The sequence below is a fragment of the Azolla caroliniana genome, unplaced genomic scaffold (assembly GCF_043228905.1).
Source record: "Azolla caroliniana isolate FFs.n. ecotype wild unplaced genomic scaffold, voAzoCaro1.0.p SCAF_12, whole genome shotgun sequence".
NCBI lineage: Eukaryota > Viridiplantae > Streptophyta > Polypodiopsida > Salviniales > Salviniaceae > Azolla > Azolla caroliniana.
This window is the reverse complement of record NW_028230447.1, coordinates 14306202-14325230: the sequence shown is the minus strand read 5'-3', so window position 1 is coordinate 14325230 and position 19029 is coordinate 14306202. Positions and strand designations below refer to the sequence as shown.

The following is a 19029-nucleotide window of genomic DNA, read 5'->3' as shown; positions in this document are numbered from 1 at the left end:
TAGCTAACTAGTCGACTACTCGGTTGATTAATGGATATAGTTATAACTATAATAATAACAATAATAGTAGTAGTAGGAACTACATTTGTAAATAGCCCATAGAGTGTATAAGTATAAGTACGCTTAGGCCAAACATTATGGTTAGAGTGTGGAATAGAGTTTCTGTGAGTGAGAGTGTGAGCGGTGCCATAGTTGAGTGAGGTTAGACACCAAGAGCCCTGCGTGGCTGATACACTTTGTATAGGAGAGTGTTGTATCTGTGTCTCCTTGAGTGAGGTTAGACACCAAGAGCCTTGCATGGCTGATACACTTTGTATAGGAGAGTGTTGTATTCTTGTCTCCTTTTGCATTCTCTATTTGTGTAGTGGATCTCTGTTCCTGTGGTTTTCCCCATTCAGGGTTTCCACGTAAAACTGTGTATCTTGTGTATTTGTTGTTTTCATGTCCTGTCTGTACATTTCAGCATATCTTCCTCAGAGATCTATGATTCGATCCCATTAGTATGTAGATTAGCATGTTGTTACGTATTAGAGACTATTACATGAATTTCCTTAAAAGGCCAAATTGATACACACTAGAGAGTGTTAACATCCTCAAATGGCCAAAACGACTTACGACATCCATATAATTAACAACATGAAAGAGCAGTGCACCGAGTAAATAAAACAAATAAAGCACCGTGCGATTTTGGGACTATGTTATTAATCAATTCTTTTGAGACCAAAAGTTACATTCATGTGCACATTTAAAATTTCTTGTAAAATAACAAAACTAAATTGTGCCCAAATTAGGTATGTTCCATGCATAGTACGTAAAATTCGTGTTCGTCTAGTATAACATTCGTTTTCCTACGTTGGAAAACGAATGCGAATGTTATCCAAACATTCTCGTGTTTTGTTTTTTTGTTTTTTCCCATTTTTTTAATGTTTTTTTTGTTTTTTTTTCATTTTTAGGCTTATCTACCTCATAATAAATAGTTAATCCAAAAGTATGATATTTATCATTCTTTGAGGGTGTTTTTCTTTCGCGAATGATTGATTCATTCGCGAATGCACGTATGGTACGTATGGTTCATACTATGGTTCCATGTGGAAGCATTTGGAGATCAAAGTACAATAATGCAAGTATCATAGGTACGACTTACAAGTTACAAGTAATGCAGAGGATACAATGTACAAAGTAAACACATTATGGGAAAGTTAGAACCAATGGTAGATCAACCCATGATCCCTCTCAAATGATGTATGACATGAATGCCCTCTATGGCGAACCATTCCCATCTCAAGAAATTTCACTGAGTATGCTCCCTATCCATGCAATGACTTTTATGTGATGATCTATGTACCCAAATGGAATGCTTGGCCAAGCACTGTCTCTCTACAATGTGTTGGTCATTCTTCCTTTTAGACTTGCTTGTCGTGTTTACTCACGAGAGTCTAAATTAATGGATCCTTGGTAAAAGCATGAACATCTCTAGTGGTAGAAATCCATTATCCAAGTCTAAATATTTGGATCTCTAATAAAAATAGACCTAAACATATTTTATCATAGGAATCGACCACTTGCAAGAAGGGTCTCAATCACATAGTAGACCATATCTATGAATTTATTGTAAAAGAAACTCTAAACATCTCGAATAGTGTAACTCCCCACTTGCAAGATTGGCCATCTCTAATGATATAACTCCCAACAAGAATGGCCTAAACTCAAGGTATCGAAAGTATCCTCATCCCTAATAATAGATTTTGAAACAACATATTTTGTTTCTTAGAATTTCACTCTATTTTGTGTAAATGACAAATCGTCTTGTCTAGACTGACACCTCTACACTTGCCTATCTCCATTCAATGTATGAATTGTAGATTTCTATAATAGTGCATCTCAATGCATGATACACATGTATCCATATACCTAGGGTGTAGTTTAGACCTATCCTCAATGATGACGAGATGGTGTGATAGAAGTTCATCACCATACCTTCTACACAGGTTCAATTCATTTCACCAAGTCATCCTCAATACTAGAAGAACCTAGAGGGAAAAGTGAAAAGATCCTCAAAATTGAATATAACGTAGAGGGAAAATAACCTAGAGTAAAAAGGGAAAAGTGAAAGACAATGTAGCAAAGCCATCATGTTCAATGGAGCAATACCAACATGAAGTATCACAATTAAGTCCCGATTGTCTCGTGGTCTCCAAGTCAACTTGGCAGATTTAATTCAAGCAAGTTCCCATGTAGTATGAAGTATATGGACACCACCAACAAATAGAAAGATGGAAAAAGCAGATTTTCAAACTTACTGCATCACATAAGAAAGGAGCCATGCAAGGCAAGTCAGTTTTTTTTCATGAAATGCAAACAGTCAAAACATCTTTAGACATCAATCCAATTTTAACCATAGCGATAGGCCATTTTCAAAATATCTGGTTGTAGGGGTTCTAATACCTACCTTGCATTTTTGCACCATCATGCACTTTTATGTATACGTATACAATTTTGCATATCCTCAGCATGCTTCCAATATGTGGTATTTAATGTTTCTACATATGGCTCATTATATATCTTAAAAATCTTATGTATTACCACTTGTAAGTTGTAACATTTAATGAACATTGATTGTTGAGTTGATGGTAACAATTAATTACAAATAAATCCTGAGGTAACAAATTTTCTTGTTGGACTTACTCTCCAAAATGTTAATGCTTTTGGTTGCTCAGGACAAAGTATACATGTGATCCCAAAATACTATGAATCAGTACTAGATAATACATCACAAGACTTTAATATTCTCTGAAGTTGATGCATTTTTTGGCCAGATGAGTTTTTCCGAAGACCCCTTACAAATTTAAGCTCTTTGACTATAAATTTGTACAACCTATGTTATATATACTTTACATTGTCCTCTGGCCCCTAGATTATTAAGGTGCTTCAAAAGTCATTTGGGAATTTTAGATCAGAGAAAGAACCACAAATCATAGCCAGCTCCTGACTAGTTGTGCCGCAAATAGAGACATTGGTCCTCCACACCGATCTTGATCAAGAAAGTGTGTGCGACGAACACGCTGACCATGTAGAAATAAAAGATCGGTTTCTTCTTTTAATTTCCTTCTCAACATTGGGTCTAAGGTTGTCAAGAAGAGCTGCGCTTCTAAATCCCTTTGTCTTGATCGATATCCAAAATTCGAGCTCCCAATCAATGTCATAGATGGCAATGTTTCATTTCGGATATTACACCAGAGTCCTTTGGCATGAAAAGTCCATCCATGCCTTTGGTACTCATATAGCTGAATTCCAAACCTTTGCTTTGCAACAACTCCTACATCATCACTGTTATATGCATGTGATAATTTCAGATCAGAGCCTCGTTTGCACATCTGCTCGTAAAAGTCCTTCTCGAGCATAGAGTATGCTTTGGGAATTAACCCAGATACTCCCCTAGATCCATAGAAACCATTGGCCTGTACAGATTTGACATACTTTCTGTCAGACAGTAAGTGAGCTGTAAATTATCATCATAAACAAACGGGAAAATCTATGAAAAATGATATAGTATTTCTTTGATGTTTGTCTAAATTATTCCTATCGATCGAAAAAAGTAATTTCCCTAAATCCCTTTTCAACCTAGGATATGTATGAATAACTTTAATAAATATCACATATACTTCCTGATATCCAAGAAAAGCATGACCATATTTTTGAAGACAATAATCTCTTTTTTTAATCACATGAAACAGTTGAATTGCTTTGACCGAAAGCATAAATAGAACAAAATAATAAAGCATATATGAATGTTTCAATGTTATCAAGCATATATGAATGTTTTCAATGTTAGAGAGACAAGAATCGTATCTCCATTCCCTATAAAAGACATACAGATGAACTACCTGAGGTGCTGCAGTAAGAATTCGGAAAACTTTATCAGTTGAAGACCGCAATAAGGCAGTTTGGAATTCCTTTGTAAGATTGAAATACGCTGATGCAAAATGCACACAGGAACCCAATGGCAAATTTGCCAACAGCCACAAAAAGCAAGTTTCATCTTGGAATATGCCCAATGAACCCATCTGTACTGTTGGGAATACCCATGTATCATATGCATTCCGAACATGGAGTCGGATTCCACCATTATGATCCACTAATCTCCCTTGATTGTCCAATAATCGCCCTGGATGATCCACTAATCCCCCTTTATGATCAACTAATCCTGTTGTATTTGCAACTCTGGAGCAAATATTAACATTATCACCCAGCATACTTTGCATTGCTCTAAACATCTCATGGCGAAAATGAGTTGGGTTCGTTCTAGGATCAATGTTTACAGAGTTTTTTCGTAACCGTCCCTCTTTGTCAAGCAGGTAGGAAAAGGAAGCCACCTTTTCGATTAACTCACAAAAGTAATTGGCCAAGTTTTGACTATCTCGTAGCAAGATATAGCGATCCTGACGGTTTGTGAAATATGATGAGCTAAGATTCGCACCACTCATAAGGACATTATCATCAAACACATATATTTTCATGTGACTCACACCGATGACTTCATTTAAACGAGAAGGCAGGATCTTTTCAAGACTTTTTGTTAGATCAGGTGTTCGATACAAGGCAATTCTCACTCGCTCTTCTTGATCTAAGATTTTTCTAGGTTGCTTCCATTTAGCGGACTCTGCAAGGAGCATGTTTGTTAGCATATCGGAACTAGACTTAAAACTCGGTGTTGTTGAGTGGCTGGACTCAGACCGCATCTTTCTTGTGGACCGAAGAGCATCAAAAAGGAACAATACTCGAAGACATGGATTTCTGCCTAGATTCTCTGCAACAACATTCAACTGGGATGTTCATACACAAAGTCAGTTTTCTTTAAGAAGAATGTTTCCAATTAATTAATAGTAGTAATGTTACAATAATACTCTGAGCCAACATCATTCATTGACAAGATTTGGCAGAGACTTATATTGATGAGCATATTTTTGTTACGAAGGAAATGCTGCAGTACATGCATACAAAAGTATAATTTGTTGAAGCTGAATATCATATATCTATGGGGTTACACAAACCAACTACTGGCTTTCTGAGAAATTCTTCAGCAAAAGTTTAAACCATTGGTTCTTTTAGGTTATACCATGGAACATCTTTGACTAAGGTTGTTTATTCGTTCAAGCTTGGTTCATATGTAAAGGTAATCATGATCCTGAAAGGTCTGCCCAATAATTTTCCTGACTGGCCTATTTATTTCTGATCAATTTCTGTTATCTGTTGAATATAGGATACAGAACTTGATTCCCTTCTTCAAATTGCATTACGTTCATTATATCTCTGTAGCCTTACATCTTGGAGTTTTGAATTGATTATAAAAGTTATAATACAAATTGCTAAACCATAGTTGATCTCTTTTGACAATCTTCCTTTAATTTGTATGCATCTAACTCAACTTACTTGACAACAATGATTACCTCATGACCACATGGGCTACATCACCCAAAATGCATTACTAATGGTGACCATAAAGTATTCTCAATTTGAAGTATCAAAGCTGGATGGATACCTTCACAGCCTATTAACATGTTTCAAGCATCAAAAAGTTTTAGTTACAATAATCTAAATAACCCTGAACCTTTGTTTCCAAATTTTTGAATATTACTACTACATTGAATGCTTACAATCTTAACATGACAATCCTCTTTGTGCTTTCTATTTCTTTTCCTTCTCCTTCTCTTTTTTCTTCATGATCTTTCTTTTTCCTCATTCTAACTTTAAAGTTCACAACTATCCTTTTCTCGTCTCTTATTCGTCACGGTGAACAGGAGACTAAGTTCAACATGGATTTTGCTACTTACGTGGAAAGATCAAGGCCTTTCATTTCTCTCGCAAATATTTTGCATGTGAGTTCAGGGAAACTATGTCTCCATTTCAAAAGTTCGAGAAGAGGTTGCAAATGGAATATTCAAATGTATACAAGACAAGAAATCAAAGAGGAACCTGAAGTTGAGGGTACTTCTAAGAGAGTTCTATCATCTTCTACAATTCCAGCCTCTTCTGAAAATTGAGAATTAGATAATCTGCAGCCTCCCTGCATCTACAATAGCGCCAAGTTCAGATCTCTCCACTACTATAAAAGATTTTCATGCTCCAGGAAGGGAAGTCAAGTGAATATTAAACTTTTGATGCTTAAAGATTTTGGTGGCAACATCTCTCTCAAATCCTATGTCAAGAAGCTTCAACAGGAGGAAGAGTCAGAATGATTTATTGCAGCTTCGCTTTTACAGTTCTTAAATGTTAAAAATGGAAGTAGTTGATTGATGCAATTCCTAATGTTCATTATCATTTGGAATAGACTGGTTTATCATATTATCTATCATATGACCATCCAGACGCAACATGAGGAGAAAGAGAGGATTGATACCAAAGCATAAGTTAGGGGGGATCTTCATAGTTCAACTATTATAATACAGCAACTCTGATCATCTAAGCCAAAGGAGCTCTGGGGCATCCCATCAATGACACTTTTATCATCACTATTGTATTCATGTTCTCAAATCTCTACTAAAATGCATGCATGGTGGCCAAAATGGGACTAAGATGGTAGTAGAGAGATACAATTGTAGAGAAAATAAACTAGAGACCATTGAGAAGAGATGCCTGTCCCTAGGAGGTGTTCTTTTTATCCTCTTTTATGTCACTATTTCTTAGTAATAATTATTTTCCTTTCTAGTTGGTCGTGGAAACTCTTGAGATCAGGCAAGACAGTGTTGCATGGCCAGTGTGAAATGGTTCAGGGCCAGAGATCCATAGACTGCATGGCATCCAATTGTGAAGTTGCCCTTATCCATTTACTTAAAAGTTGTACATGCGAGGATAAATGACAGGGCTGAGATATTCGAAGAGGTGACACTTGGCAAAATGGTAAAGTCTTGCTTTATTCAAACAAAACTCATTGTTGATGAAAAATCGAAATTTGGTTTTGACACGAGAAAAGAATCAGGTTAGAAAGTAAAAATCTGCAGAAATCGTAACTGATTTACTCTTTGATTTGTTAGTATGCTCAATGGAGAATACTTTGGAAGCTCTATATATGGGTTTTGGAATTGAAATAGGCTTGAAATGGCCACAGTGTTTCTAGGGCTTGAACTCTAATCTTTATTGTATTAAGGAGGCCAGATCTATCAACAATTGAAATACCAAAAGGGCGACCAATCTTTGCGCCCAATAAGGTGTCAAATTTTTTGTTCAAGGGCAGTCATAATGAGTACCGAAACCTAAATTTATATAAAACTTCTCTCATGGTGAAATTAAGCAATGTTGGTGGTTAGAACCAATTGTGTCTAGTTCAAACAATGGAGGATGACCAGTGTGGTTAGTTGATAATAAATAGAGTCTCAAAGCTATGTTGGGGTAAAGGCCCTAAATGACCCCTTATAGTGTGTAAATGTGTATAGGTCTATTTATAAAGGCCAAGAGTCACTAATCAATTTTTCGTTATTTTTTGGGCCAAGTTCAGTGTGAACTTGGCCAATCCTAAATGGGTCATATAAAACATAAGTTAAAAACTTTTGGATCTCACTTCAAAGCTGAGCAGAATGGCTGCCGTTCAGTTGGACATGCAGGCTTTCGGAAGGGATTCACAACCTTGGATCACATATTCACCCTCCGGGCCCTTATTGAGGAGGACAGAGCCCACAATAAGAGGATTTATTGCTGCTTTGTCGATTTCCGAAAAGCCTTTGACATTGTGCCATGTGCTCGGCTTATGCAGCAGCTAGAAGCCCTTGGTGTTCCTACATATATGCAATGGGGAGTCTATGCACTCTATGAATCAATGTCAACAAAAGTGCCCAAGGGCTTGTCAGAGGCGGTGGCTAGCAAAATTGGAGTGAAGCAAGGATGCCCACTATCCCCCACTCTCTTCGGTCTCTATATAGATGAGGTATCGCATTACATAGGGAGATTCGGGGGTTCCGGAGCACGCCTAGCAGGTATAGCTATACAAATATTACTATATGCTGATGACATTGTGCTCATTTCTGACTCTCCGGAGGAACTACAGAGACATCTACATGCCTTAAAACTATTTTGTACGGACAAAGGTTTGTCAATCAACATGAACAAAACTAAAGTGATGGTGTTTAACACCACTCAAGCATGGGTAACAAGATCAGAACCAGAATTCTTCTTGGGAGAGGAAAAGGTGGAATACACACGCTCCTACACATACCAAGGAGTAACATTTACAAGATCTAGGTTCTCCTTACAAGAGGCTGCTTGTGCCCGACTTTCTCGTGGATATGCAGCCCTTGGTGCTCTCGAGAGACAATGTGCACATCTGCAGTTCCAAGAACCACGGACTAAGCTATGGTTATTTGATACACTTGTCACACCAACTCTTCTCTATGGAGTAGAAACATGGGAACCAAGTCTTAACAAGGCAAATCATCGGAAAGATTTAGAGAGACCTTTAGTGTCAATGATTGCTTGCATGATAAGGAGCAAAGCATCGGAGCCCCACGATATAATCCGGGCAGAGATGGGAGCAGCACCTATAATAACCGAGGCATTGTTCCGATCAGTGACATTTATCCAACGTCTTTGGGAGCTCCCTAAACAAAGGTACCCAAGGTTGACACTTATGTCATCAAGACAACTGGCTGAAAATGGAGACACTCATTGTTGGTATGCTGAAATGCAGCAATGGTTCGAGTCGCATGGCATGAGTAAAAATGCACTACTACCGTTCCGATATAGCCTGGACTGTCCCCACCTAAATATGACCAAAGTGGAAAAGAATAGAGTGATCCGAACTGATATTATTAACTTGGAAAACAAGATAACATGGATCAGCCCCAAAATACCACTTGGTACAAAGATGGCCCACTATAAGATGCACTTCTTACATACATCGGAGGATGGATTTGTCATCATGCTACCTTATATGGACATACATCTATCCTATGCGTTGCGTAGTGTGATAGGGCAGCTAAGAACTTCATCACATCAGCTACAGATTGAGGTAGGCAAATATACACGACTACCTCTAGAAGAGAGAATTTGCCAATTGTGTCATCAAGGAGTGAAATCTGAGGAACACTATGTTTGTCATTGTAGTGTCTTTTATGAAATCAGAGGGAGATACCATTGCCTCTTTAAACAAGGCTTTGGCCCACTACACAAGGTAATGGAATATCAGGACCAACAATGCCTAGGACTTTTCTTGCTAGAGCTCAAGAGACATCGGGAAAAGTTGTTGAAGAATACAGCCACACAAGCTCATCCACAAAGAACAATCACAACTTTCTTTAGCCCCATCACTCCTACTAATCCTACAAGTCCATCACAGGATACACAAATGGGCTCCAGACCAGGACATAACAAAGGGGTTACAATCGATTGGGCAATAGCAATTTACCGTGCACGTAGGCCCCGGCCCCATGGACCACGACCTTGACACCCTTGTCATCGACAGATAAAAGCCATCATCTCCTGCCATCATAGGTGCTTCCCTCGCTTCGGAGACATTTCCATTCTGGATCGACCTATGCTAGAGATCTTTCGAAAGACAAAAGCTACAATATACTTAACTTGTGAATCTCACATGTGCCAAAAACCAAATTCCCTCGTTTCTTCTCTTTTCATCTTATTTACTTTTATATTTACTGTGTGATATTTATTTTATTTTGATTTGTTCTCAAAGACGAGATAACACTCAAGATGTAATCTCTTATTTGGTCTTATAGGCCATTTTGGCCTCTTAAAAGACGTTAATATATCTTTCTTTCTTTCTTTCTCTATCTTTTCTACCATATCTCCATTGTTGCATCTAAAGAGCCTATACTAGAGTGAATCCTGAGTATTCCTCAGCCCTATTGATATCATTCCTAACCCTTACAACAGGTATCAGAGCAGATTTAGGTTTCTGAACTTCTGCGCAAGTGTTGTACAGCAAAGAACAGGTGTTCAGACCTCTTTATTGTGTAGCTATGGCATCATCCTCCTCAGATATGAAGAATCTTTTCGAGATTCGACGATTTGAGGGAATAGGTTTTGACTTGCGGAAGGAAAAGATGCAAGGAATTCTTTTTTTGAAAGATTGTGACAAGGCATTGGAGGCAGAAAAACCAGAGAACATGTCAGAAGATGCATGGCAAATTTTAAACAAAAAGGTTGTCATATACATTAAGATGGTTGTTCCTGATGAGATTTTGGTAGATCTCAAAGGTTTGGTATTTGCTTCTGAAATATGGGCAAAGCTGAAGGCTATATATGAAAACAGTACGCCTGTTAATCAAGTACATTTAATGCGAAAGCTTGTTGGCATGCAACTGGATGAGTCCAAGAGTGCAGCTGAACACTTGTCCTTGTTTACAAGTACCTTATCGCAGTTGCAAGACACAGGAATGGCTCCTTTTGATGACAAGCTCAAAGCCATTTTCCTGCTAATGACACTACCTGACTAAAGGGAGACATTGGTAGTATCATTGTCTAACAGTCCCAAATTGACCTTTGATGGTGTTAGGGGCTCCATACTCAATGAAGAGATCAGGAGAAAAGCAAGTGGAGAAGGTGCCAGCTCAGCCAAAATGGTTAGAGGTAGGACAGATAAGTAACTGTGCACACAGGATCAAAAGTAAAAGTAAGGAAAGGGGAACTAGCAGCAAAGTTCAAAGCAATGATGTAACATGCTATCAGTGTGGCAAGAAAGGCCACAAGAAACCTGATTCCCGCTATTACAAAGCAGAGCTTGAAAGAAAAAAGAATTCTAGAGATAAGAAAAAGGACAAGACTAATGCACATGACAGCAAAAAGGACGAAGAGAAGGCCAACTTGGCATCTAATGTAGTCATAGAGGAGTTGTCAGATGTTGAGGACATTTTATGTGCTACTTTTTCAGCTGATGATACTTATGCATATAATGTTTCTCTAAATATTCATTCACAAGACGTGCATCACTAAGAATGATCTTATTGATGCTTTGGTGATTGTCAATGATGGATTGGCCCAAACATGGATAGTTGACTTTGGTGATTCATTTCATGCGACTCCTATCAAGGAGTGTTTTTCTACTTTTACTGTAGGCAGCCATGGCCATGCATACCTTGGAAACAATCATTCATGTTCCATTGAGGGTATTGGCATTGTGCAATTTTCTACAAATGGCACTAATGAGCTGGTTTTGCATAATGTGCGTTATGTACCAGGGATCAAGAAGAGCTTGTTTTCTGTGGGTCAAATGGATATGCATGATTATAGCATTCTCTTTGAGAGAGGATCATGAAAAATGACAAAAGTTCAAGGCTGATTGTGAAAGGCACAAAGAAGGGAACTCTTTATTGCTTACATGGAAATGCTATATCAAGCAAATTTATTGCTTTGGTTGAAGTTCACTCCCATATGGATTTGTGGCATAAGAGACTCGACCAAATGAGCCAAAAGGGTCTCATTAGGCTTTGTAATCTAAAGAAGCTTGATGCTGAAGACACAAAGCTTGACTTTTGTAATGAATGCTAATATGGAAAGCAAGTGAAGCGTTCCTTTTACTCCGGTGTGTCTCGTAAGTCTTGTGTACTTGATCTTGTTCATTCTGATGTGTGTAGCATGCCCACCAAATCTATGGGGGGTGCAATGTATTTTATTTCATTTGTTGATGATTTCTCTAGAAAAATTTGGGTTCAATTTAAATCGAAAGATGAAGCCTTAGCTGCGTTTAAGTGTTTTCATGCATTTGTGACCACCCAAACAGGCAAAAAACTGAAATGTTTGTGTACGGACAATGGTGGTGAGTATACAAGTGCTGAATTCAAGAAATTTTGTGAAATTTTGGGTATTAAGAGGGAGCTTACTGTTCCATACAGCCCCTCTTCTAATGGTGTGGCTGAATGATATAACAAGACACTTTTTGAGAGGGTGAGATGCATGCTGTCCACCACTAATCTCCATCATGGATTTTGGGGAGAGGCACTCAAAACTGCAGTACATGTATGCAATAGATCCCCTTACAGGTCTTTAAAAGGTGACATCCCTAAAGAGGTTTGGTCTGGCAAACCTGCTGCATATGATGACTTACGTGTCTTTGGCTGCGAGGCTTTTGTACATATAAGGCCTGAGCTGAGAAACAAACTTGATGCCAAGTCCATTAAGGGCCTCTTCATGGGATATGATGAAGAAGGCGAAATGGGTTACAGGATTTGGATACCCCAGCTCAAGAAGGTTATACGCAGCCGAGATGTTTTCAATGAGGCAAGGCTGCTTCGAAACAATTGTGCCTCAAAAGATGACCATAAAAGGGTTAGATTTCAGCATGACCAGCCACCTTTTAGACCCAGTTTTGACCATCAGGGTCCACCACAAAGGACTGAAAATATTAATCATCCCGTGGTTTTGGAGCCAGAAGATGTTGGACAGCAAGATGAGGATGCTGAGAGGAATTGCAGCCAAATAATAATGCTCAAAATGGTGCTGAAAATAATGGACAGCAGCGTAACAATGATGATTTAGACATGCCACCTGATGCTAATCCATTGCCTAACAATATGGATCATTGGGTGAGATGTTCTACTCGTATTAGACGAAATGAGAATAGATTTGACCCCTTGTTGCACTACATAATGTTGACTGATGAGGGAGAACCTCTTACATATAAAGAGGCAAAGGCATGTGAGCACAGCAATAAGTGGGAGCTTACTATGCAAGAAGAGATTAAGGCTTTGCATTCAAATAATACTTGGGACTTGGTTAAACTGCCGAAAGGAAAGAAAGCTATTTGTAACAACGGGTATATAAAATCAAGACTGCTGATAACAAACCCAAGTATAAAGCAAGGCTGGTTGCAAAAGGATATGCTCAAACTAAAGGCATGGATTTCCAGGAAAGTGTTTTCTCCTGTGGTAAAAATGACCATTTTGCGAGTGCTATTTGCTATAGTGGCTGCACGTGATTTGGGATTCGACCAAATGGATGTACATACATCTTTTTTGCATGGTGACATTGATGAAGAGCTTTACATGTAACAGCCCAAGGGCTTTGTTATTCCTGGAAAGGAACATTTGGTATGTAAGCTCAATAGAAGCTTGTATGGGCTGAAACAAGCTTCTAGACGATGGTACAAAAAGTTTGATGCTTTTGTGCTCAACCGTGGGTACAAACGAAGCCATGCTGATCACTATTTATACACTAAAAGAGATGAAAATGGCAGCCCAATCGATCTTGTACTATATGTAGATGATATGTTCATTGCTGCCAAGAAAAGGAGCACTGTTGATGTCCTTAAAAATCAGCTGAAATCTGCATTTTCAATGAAAGACCTTGGGGGAGCTGAACATGTACTTGGAGTAAGAATTAAGAGACAAAGAGAGCACCACACACACTGTATTTATGTCTGATGCAAAGCCTCTTGCAGTGCCATTACAGCCATATGATAAAATCTCTAAGAAAGATTGTCCTAAGACACAAGAAGCAATCAATGACATGCAAGGTGTACCTTATGCTTCATCTGCATTTTCAATGAAAGACCTTGGGGGAGCTGAACATGTACTTGGAGTAAGAATTAAGAGACAAAGAGAGCACCACACACACTGTATTTATGTCTGATGCAAAGCCTCTTGCAGTGCCATTACAGCCATATGATAAAATCTCTAAGAAAGATTGTCCTAAGACACAAGAAGCAATCAATGACATGCAAGGTGTACCTTATGCTTCATCTGCATTTTCAATGAAAGACCTTGGGGGAGCTGAACATGTACTTGGAGTAAGAATTAAGAGACAAAGAGAGCACCACACACACTGTATTTATGTCTGATGCAAAGCCTCTTGCAGTGCCATTACAGCCATATGATAAAATCTCTAAGAAAGATTGTCCTAAGACACAAGAAGCAATCAATGACATGCAAGGTGTACCTTATGCTTCATCTGCATTTTCAATGAAAGACCTTGGGGGAGCTGAACATGTACTTGGAGTAAGAATTAAGAGACAAAGAGAGCACCACACACACTGTATTTATGTCTGATGCAAAGCCTCTTGCAGTGCCATTACAGCCATATGATAAAATCTCTAAGAAAGATTGTCCTAAGACACAAGAAGCAATCAATGACATGCAAGGTGTACCTTATGCTTCAGCTTGTGGTTCACTTATGTATGCTATGGTTGCTACTAGACCTGATATTGCCTATGCAATGGGAGTTGTAAGCCGATTCATGGCTAATCCGGGCAAGGCACATTGGAATGTAGTAAAGTCCATTATGAGGTACTTAAAAAGGGACTAAAAATAAATGCCTCTGTTATGGAAAAGTCCCATTAGAGCTAAAGGGTTTCTGTGACTCTGACATGGCAGGTGATGTGGATACACGTGATGTGGATACACGGAAATCCACAAGTGGCTATGTATTCACACTTGCAGGTGGTGCTATATCATGGTGCAGTAGGCTGCAAAAGGTTGTTGCTTTGTCCACTACCGAGGCTGAATATATTTCAGTCATTGAGGCTTCCAAGAAAGCAATATGGTTAGCGCGTCTTTGTAGTGAGTTTGGTGCTATATCATGGTGCAGTAGGCTCCAAAAGGTTGTTGCTTTGTCCACTACCAAGGCTGAATATATTTCAGTCATTGAGGCTTCCAAGGAAGCAATATGGTTAGCACGTCTTTGCAGTGAGTTTGGTTTGCCTGAAATGGCACCTATGCTTGGTTGTGATAGCCAAAGTGCCATCTGTTTGGCAAAGAATGCTATGTTTCATGCACGCACAAAACATATTGATGTGCGATATCAATTCATTTAAGAAGTGCTTCAAGATGGCATTATCACATTGATAAAGGTCCACACATCACAAAATGCTGTAGATTTACTCACCAAGTGCTTACCCAAAGCACAACATCATACATATGGTGGGAGTTACGTAGCTTAAACACGTCATTCATGCCTTTAAGTGGGAGGCTGTTGGGGTAAAGGCCCTAAGTGACCCCTTATAGTGTGTAAATGTGTATAGGCCTATTTATACCAGCCAAAAGTCACTAATCCTAAATGGTTCATATAAAACATAAGTTAAAAACTTTTGGATCTCACTTCAAAGGTGAGCTCCTCCAACTACTACTCTCTCTCTATCTTTTCTACCATAGCTCCACTGTTGCATCTAAAGAGCCTATACGAGGGTGAATCCTGAGTATTCCTCGGCCCTATTGACATCATTCCTAACCCTTACAAGCTCGTTTGCGAGGGATTTAACGACCACTAGCAAGAAAGCAGGAGACAATTTGTGAAAATAAAACAGCACAAGGCCAACTAGAAGGATTCAAACACTGAATCTTATAGTGTCTATGCCTTGTTCTTCAGAGACCACACCTAGCATGAGGGAGACCTTGGACAGTGTGACTATGAGCATTGGAGGTTTGTCTGATTTGTATTGCTAGGAGATCTTGTTTCTAGGTTATCTCCCTCAGGGTTTGCTTCTATGAGCAAGCGTAGTAGTTAAAGATTATTGACACTCAATTACAATGAGGTTCTGGATTCAATAGCTCATGAAAGTTGTGTTGGTATCAACACATAGATAGGCATCCAGGATATAGTCAATCTGGCATCAACATGTAGCCTGAGTCTTCCCGACACAAGCTCGATACCCACAAACCAAGACAGCATACCAAATATATGAGCATGCAGGATATAGCCTTCCTGGTATCAACATGAAGCCCAAGGCTTCCTGGCCCCAACATGATACCAAAACTTGGGTTACAAAATAGCTATGCACAAATCATGACAGACATCCTACATGATGTTGAAGCCAATTCTGTTACAACTTAAGATATCAAGTGGTCATGAACCCACAAAAAATCATTCTCAAGGGACACTTATCATCATGCACATACATACATACATACATACATACATACATACATACATACAATCATAAATAAATAATGAATAAATGAATAAAATATAGGAGAAGAAACAGGATTACCAACTCTTGCTCGAGAGAACCCGTACCAATGTAGAGGGAAGTCATAAAGACGCGATCTTTGGAGACCCTAACACAATCTTTGAGAGTTTGATAGAACTGTGAAGGAGTAGAAAGGACCTCCACATTCTTTCCTTCCACAGGGAACCCCACAGAGTGCTTGGAGAGGCCATCGATGAGAGAGTTATGGAAGGAATATTCCCAGCTACGAGAGACAGAGGAGGAGGAGGAGAAAGAAAGCCATCGATGATGATGCGATCTTCTGCGCAAGATGAAAGGGCGAAGGATGGAGGCCATCGCTACTTTAGTCTGCTGTATTCATTCGCGGCCTTCATTTGTTGTAGGATCTCCATCAAGAATCTCTCGCTCTGTGTCTCTGTGTGCTTCTTCCTGCTTCTCTGAATACACAGGCAGGCAGGGGGGGTCATGAATGAATGACTGGGAGCTTCTTCCTGCTTCTCTGAAACAGGGCTCATGAATACACACACATTTTTTCCTTCCTTTGCTGCTTGGTTGGGTACATTGTATCATACATGCATGCATGTATGTATGCATGCATGTATGTATACATGCATGCATCGTGGTGTCTAAATACCACCAAAAATTGAAGAGGGCAAGTGAGGGAATCACGGAGAGGGACGGTGCAGGTCGCTCAACCGAGGGCACATGCGATTTGCACCGTCCGATGTGGAGGAAAAAAGACGCGCGAAGAAATCGTCACTTATTGGGGAACCCAACTAGGAGCCTTGCTTACCAATGAAGAGCCCGACTAGGAGCCCCGCTATCTGACAACCATTGTAACTAAGAGCCCGACTCTGTCAAAGGGAGCCCCTCTGCCTGACAACCTCTGTCACCAGGAGCCCGACTCTGTCAAAAGGAGCCCTACTCATTATTAATGAGCACTGATTATAAAAACCCTGAATCACTCATTTTGAACCTATTTTGAAAAGAGAGTTTTAGGGTATTTGGAGGGAAGAATCAAAGAGGAGCACCACTTTCCACCAAAATCAGAGAGGCACAACACTTTCTGCCTGAATCCGAGAGGAGCACCACTCTCCGCCAATGAGCACTTCCCAACCACCTACATTCGATCTGCAAAATGAAAGCAATAATAGGTATGTATTTTCATGGCTACTTTTATGTTTTACATCGTTTAGGGTTTCTTTTCATTTACATTTGATCACATGGTTCCATATTCTAACATAGTGAGAGACTTAGTTGTTCCATTTTTCAAATGTATCATATAAATACATTGTTATAATTTAAGCATCAATATGAAGAAATGTTGAGGAGGAGTCCAATAGTCTATTGTGACCCGTTGAATAATCCACCGACGGTCAGCTTGAAGACATTGGGTGATTTGGATCCGATTCAATAGATTTTGTAAGTATAGCTGGCATTTGTTATTGTAAGAGCTGCAACAAATGTGTGCATTGGTGTAGGGTAAGGAGCAATGGCTCGGATTCGAAGATGTGGGGCTCCTTCGAAAACGTTGGCAAAATGGGCACGCCGGATTTTGGGCTTTCCCATATATTAACCGGAGGAAATGTTATACTTCGTAACATAAAATATATGATATCGTTGTATTATCAAGCTTTTTTGTAACAATGTTGTAAATCTTTTTAGTACGTTGGAACCAAGGTTGCCAACCTTTTTTGCATATTGTAAATGGTTGATTTTGTAATATGGCATCTATACGTCTTGTGTATCTTCTTCTTGCCTCTTATTTGTAACATGGATGTAAAGCTTGTTTATATGAAATTGTTTGTATACATGCTGATGAGTTTTGATTCTGTTCAGAGGATGAAGTTTTGATTTTTCGGTTTTTGTATGCAATGGATTTTGTTTAGAGGATATGATTAATTGACAACATGAGTAATGCAATGGATTTACTTATGATATACTCTTATGCCAATGGATTTACTTATGATCTACTATGAGGGTGATGATCTACTTTTGTATAACCAAAACTGATGATGATGTATATGGATTTTGTAATATCAAAATCAATATTTGAATCTCATTTTGGTTGTATCTGACTCAATGTGGAGTCAGATCTGTTTTATAGTTCTGTTTGGTGTTCTTTGATAGGAAAGTCCAATAACTTGTGCCTTCATATATTTGCCTTTATTAAACATTAAATTGAGTAAGATCTTGAGGAGTTTGAGATATCGGATTAAGCCTTCTATTTGATTATCACTTTATTATACTTAGTCCATGATACATATTGTTAATATAGTCTCATAGGTTATCAATCTCTATGCATAAAAAATGTCACTAGATCTCCAATGACATTAAGTTTCAAGTTTCAAATAAGGGTTAATGTTGAAAATTCTATTTGAAATCCTCAAAAATCATTTTGTTCTGTGTATATATTTTTTACACAAGTTTGTATCTATGAACTAAAACTACATATTGGGGCATCTTTATATGACACATTTTTGCTCATTTTTTCTCACATTGTTATATTTCTTTGTGAAGCGAACATAAATCACAACTTTGTTATGTTATACATGTAGTTGCACTGAAAAGGCCATCATGGTAATATCTCAATGTTCTTATATGGATAGCTATTAATTTACTGTATGGATCTTGGGTGTGTTAAACCAAGGATTTTCTGTTCAATGCTCAAAAAGGGTCACAATTCAATCTTATAGACAATCCTACAAGAATACTAATATATGAGTTCAATACATGCTAAACTTGTCCTATTATCATGAGATATTGTAGTTGAGTAATGTTAAGAGAGAATGGAGTATAATAGAATCTATTCTTATTTTCCATTCAGCAATTAAACATGTCATCATATATGTGATCCCTTGTGAAGGGGGTTTGCTATTTTGTAGTTAAAAATTGTGTGAAGGTAATTAATGTGCTTATATGTTCATCCTTCTTGGTGGGATTTGAGTATCATGCTTCTCTAGTACGGCATCATACTTATTGCATCCGATGAGAATGTGAGAATGATATTCACCATCCACTAGGTTTTCTATGCATACCTTGTATATATTCAAAATTGGGTAGTATTATATTGATACTGGTACTCTAGAGGGATGTATGTATGGAAATTTATTTTTACACCCTAATAGGGAATCTTTCATGTGGAA

The 19029-nt window shown here is 38.5% G+C and overlaps 2 protein-coding genes across 2 annotated transcripts; one reads left to right on the top strand and one right to left on the bottom strand.

Annotated features, from left to right (window-relative positions):
- Window positions 1–2841: 2841 nt before the first annotated feature.
- Window positions 2842–16327, bottom strand: LOC147857174 (uncharacterized). Its single transcript, XM_087328543.1, has 3 exons — window positions 15926–16327; window positions 3885–4823; window positions 2842–3458 (listed from the first exon to the last, which is right to left on the bottom strand). Exons 1-3 carry the CDS (start codon window positions 16217–16219, stop codon window positions 2973–2975), a joined length of 1719 nt encoding a protein of 572 aa, XP_087184669.1. The 5' UTR covers window positions 16220–16327; the 3' UTR covers window positions 2842–2972.
- LOC147857175 (uncharacterized) lies at window positions 8098–9485 on the top strand. The gene has a single exon (XM_087328621.1). It carries the CDS (start codon window positions 8111–8113, stop codon window positions 9431–9433), a length of 1323 nt encoding a protein of 440 aa, XP_087184747.1. The 5' UTR covers window positions 8098–8110; the 3' UTR covers window positions 9434–9485.
- Window positions 16328–19029: the final 2702 nt, after the last annotated feature.